This window comes from Urtica dioica, chromosome 4, assembly GCF_054948205.1.
Source record: "Urtica dioica subsp. dioica isolate 48M chromosome 4, U.dioica_male_clone48M_v1_H2, whole genome shotgun sequence".
NCBI lineage: Eukaryota > Viridiplantae > Streptophyta > Magnoliopsida > Rosales > Urticaceae > Urtica > Urtica dioica.
The window spans coordinates 11,085,204-11,088,654 of NC_142759.1; the positions used below are offsets into that span (position 1 = coordinate 11,085,204).

The 3,451-nt window shown below is 41.7% G+C and overlaps 1 protein-coding gene across 1 annotated transcript; it reads right to left on the reverse strand.

Annotated features, from left to right (window-relative positions):
- Positions 1 to 391: 391 nt before the first annotated feature.
- On the reverse strand, positions 392 to 2,224 carry LOC149400376 (NADPH HC-toxin reductase 1-like). Its single transcript, XM_089612662.1, has 5 exons — positions 2,063 to 2,224; positions 1,825 to 1,982; positions 1,535 to 1,741; positions 802 to 1,181; positions 392 to 609 (listed from the first exon to the last, which is right to left on the reverse strand). Exons 1-5 carry the CDS (start codon positions 2,187 to 2,189, stop codon positions 459 to 461), a joined length of 1,023 nt encoding a protein of 340 aa, XP_089468788.1. The 5' UTR covers positions 2,190 to 2,224; the 3' UTR covers positions 392 to 458.
- Between the last annotated feature and the right edge of the window lie 1,227 nt (positions 2,225 to 3,451).

Below are 3,451 nucleotides of genomic sequence, written 5' to 3' on the forward strand. Positions count from 1 at the left end.
TGTAATCATGTTTGGATAGGTGTTACTTTATTTGAAAATGTATTTTTTATTGTGTTTTTAAAAATTCAGTTTTGATAATAAGTTTTAATCATATACTTTATTTGGAAATGTATTTGATTAAGTTTTGATAACAATGAGAGAGAGAGAGAGAGAAAGAGAGAGAGAGAGAGAGAGAGAGGTTTTTTTTCGTTTTTTAAAATTAAAATATTAAATAAGTGAGGGTAATTTGGGATTTTAAAAAAAATCAGAGTCAAATTTAAGAAAATAAGCCCTACCAATAAATGTCGCTTGAATCAAAATATATATATGTCGTTTTTCCTGGCAAGAAAAAACGTTTCAATTTGTGATTGATATTATTAATAAATGACCCAAATTTTCCCTGGCAAGAAAAAACGTTTCAATTTATGATTGATATTATTAATAAATGACCCAAATATCGATAAGCCATTCAAAACAAATCAACGGATCACAACGATAGATAACCCCCTCTTCTCAGCACACTCAACGGAATCGTCCAATATTTTCTCCAAATCAAATTTGAACACGAAACCCATCTCCTTAAGCTTTGAGGAAGTCCACTCGATTTCTCTATCTGGCCCGTTCAAGTACCTATAAACCATATGTAACAATAAATCAAGGATATATATATATATATATACGTGGTGGTTTCACACTCTAACAAGCGTACGTAGTCACTAAAAAACAAACATGCCAAAAAAGAAAAAAAAATCTTGTCACAAAATGACAACACTGAGTCTCTCAAATGGAAACGGAGCTAATTGATGAACTGTGACTACTTACTCTTCCTTCAACGGGAATCGAGGGTATTTGTGGCTAAAATAACGAGCGATCTCGGAAGACGAGACGAAGGAGGAGGCGAGCAAGACTCTGCCGTGGAGAGTAGGGTTTTCCAAGCAGAAAATATGAGCGTCACACGTGTCTTCAATGTGAACCAAAGGCACTTTCCCCAGCAAGTTCTCGATGTACATTAGCGCACCGTAGCCGTGTTCATCACCCGTGAGCTGAGACACAATGACCGACGCCGAGCTAGGCATTGACGGCAAAAGCGATTCGCCTCCCACGAGTCCACAGCCCAGCGTCACCACTTCTAGTTCGCCGCCGTTTTCTTTCCCGAATTTCAGTATCTCCTTTTCGGATAGTGTCTTTGAATCTCTGTACGCCTGTATTGTTCAAAAGTATACATCTTTCTTGTGACTTAAATGATTTTAATTTCATTTCAATTTGAGACAATATTTTATTAATAGTTTTATTTATTTATTTTTAATACTGCTTCGAATTGATCGGAGTGAATTCCGTGTTTTTCATTTGTTTATTATCAACACTAGTTGTATCTACGTCTTAAAACCCCACAAAAAAAAAAAAGAAGCTAAACTAGTCTATATCAAATTAAATGTGGCTTGATTAAAATAAATAAAAAAATCAAATGCATGAAGGCAAATTATAACCGTTTTTTAGTTAAATACTCGAAATTGCACGTTTATAGCCTCGAAATCGGGTATAGGAAAGCATATACCTCCAAAAACTGGTTAGCATAGGGAACGGAAAGATTCAAAGGAGTCCAACAAGTTTCGTCGATGAAATCTTTGAAGCCTTTTCCGTCGGGATCGAGCGATGATGCTGAGAATATGGTCGCCGTGTATATCAACCGCTTCACTGTCCCCGACCTCACGCACGAGGTCGCTATGCTCTTCGCCGCCGCCACCGCCGACTCAACCACGGTCTTTTGCATATAATAAAATCATACAAGTCACAACAATTACTAAAGCATATCAACTTTTGTAGTATTATTTGTTAAAATTTTACCTGAAATTCGGTAATTTGGTGAGCGACGTGGAACACGAATTCGCAGCCTTGGATGGCGCTCTCAAACTCGGCCGGATTGTTAATGTCGGCTTTGAACAAAACCAATCTTGTTTCTGCGCCCGGAAGGCTCTTCAGAAGGCTTACCTTAGACACGTCATCTGTAATTATTTGAGCCCATTTTAGAGTAATATAAATATATGAGAAAAAAGAGAGATTGTTGTTTATAGTTATAACTTACCCAAATTTCTTAGAGTTGCATGAACGACATAACCTCTTTCCAAGAGCTTCTTGACCAGACTAGAGCCGATGTAACCTGAACCTCCGGTCACGCACACTTTTGAGGCTTTACTTGTACTTTGTTCCATGTTCTATAGAGATTTAGGTGTGTAGATAAGATGAGAAAGACGAGGATTTATAAAATAAATAAATAAGGATAGGATTCCATGAGTTATTGCATATGATTATGAAACGGTAGGGGTTTAATTATTCATGGATAAATGGAATTTAGGTTTATTCATTTTTAAGTAAATACGTAAATCAACGAGAAATTTCCTTACCTCAGTGGCGCTAAGCGTGCGGGAATGCTAGACGTTTGGTAATTTCTCCTCCGACCAGAATAAAGGATCCCATTGAGGCGAATGATGAGGGTTTAAAGCGTTATAGAGCCGAAGGTAAGATCGAGGATACTCGAGGTATCGAAGCGAAGCGGGATACAGATACTCGTACCGTAGGTACCGAGGCGAAGATGCTCGGAAACAAATAAGTGGTGTATAAATCTTTGAATGTAAGAGTACTACGAGTCTACGACTTATAAATGCATTGACTTTGCAGGAGAGGTGTTTTAGTTAAATAGTCTGTTAAAATTAATGAATTTATAAAAGGGGAAATGGCGGCAAAAAGACCCAATGTTTTCGGGTTATTACACTTATGTACCCAACGTTTAAAATTAGTGGGTAAAGTACCCAAACCCAAGAAATTACTACTCCGTCGGTACCTTGGACGTTAAAAATGAACGGAGTGTACGGAACTTGACGGTGGTAGTCGTCGTGGCCTCTGCACTTGACGGTGAAGTTCCCTCGGCTCTTGGAGTGTACGGAACATCCATGGGCGACCATTCCCGTGTGGATCGAGACCGCCATTTGAGCCAGCCACGTCCCCTGCCAATCCGTGTGGATCGAGGACCAGCCCCGCCGCGCGGCCGAGCCTCGGGACGCCGGAGGATGAGATTGGTTGTGGGGTGATCGGCTGCCTTGGAGCGTCGTACAATGGAGTTGCGGCGATGAATGTGTGCGTGGCTCTGTTCGCTCTTGTGGCCATCGAGAGCAGCAGCCAGAGGCTTGGCAGGATCTACGCCCTTCTCCTCCTCGCCGCCATCCTCATCGACCTCCTCTGGTTCATCCTCTTCGCACCCAATCTGGTTCATCCTCATCGCCTGAGGTCGCCGGACTCCAGCGTCCCGAGGCTCGGCCGCGCGGCGGGGCTGGTCCTCCAGGGGACGTGGCTGGCTCAAATGGCGGTCTCGATCCACACGGGAATGGTCTCCCATGGATGTTCCGTACACTCCAAGAGCTGAGGGAACTTCACCGTCAAGTGTAGAGGCCACGACGACTACCACCGTCAAGTTCCG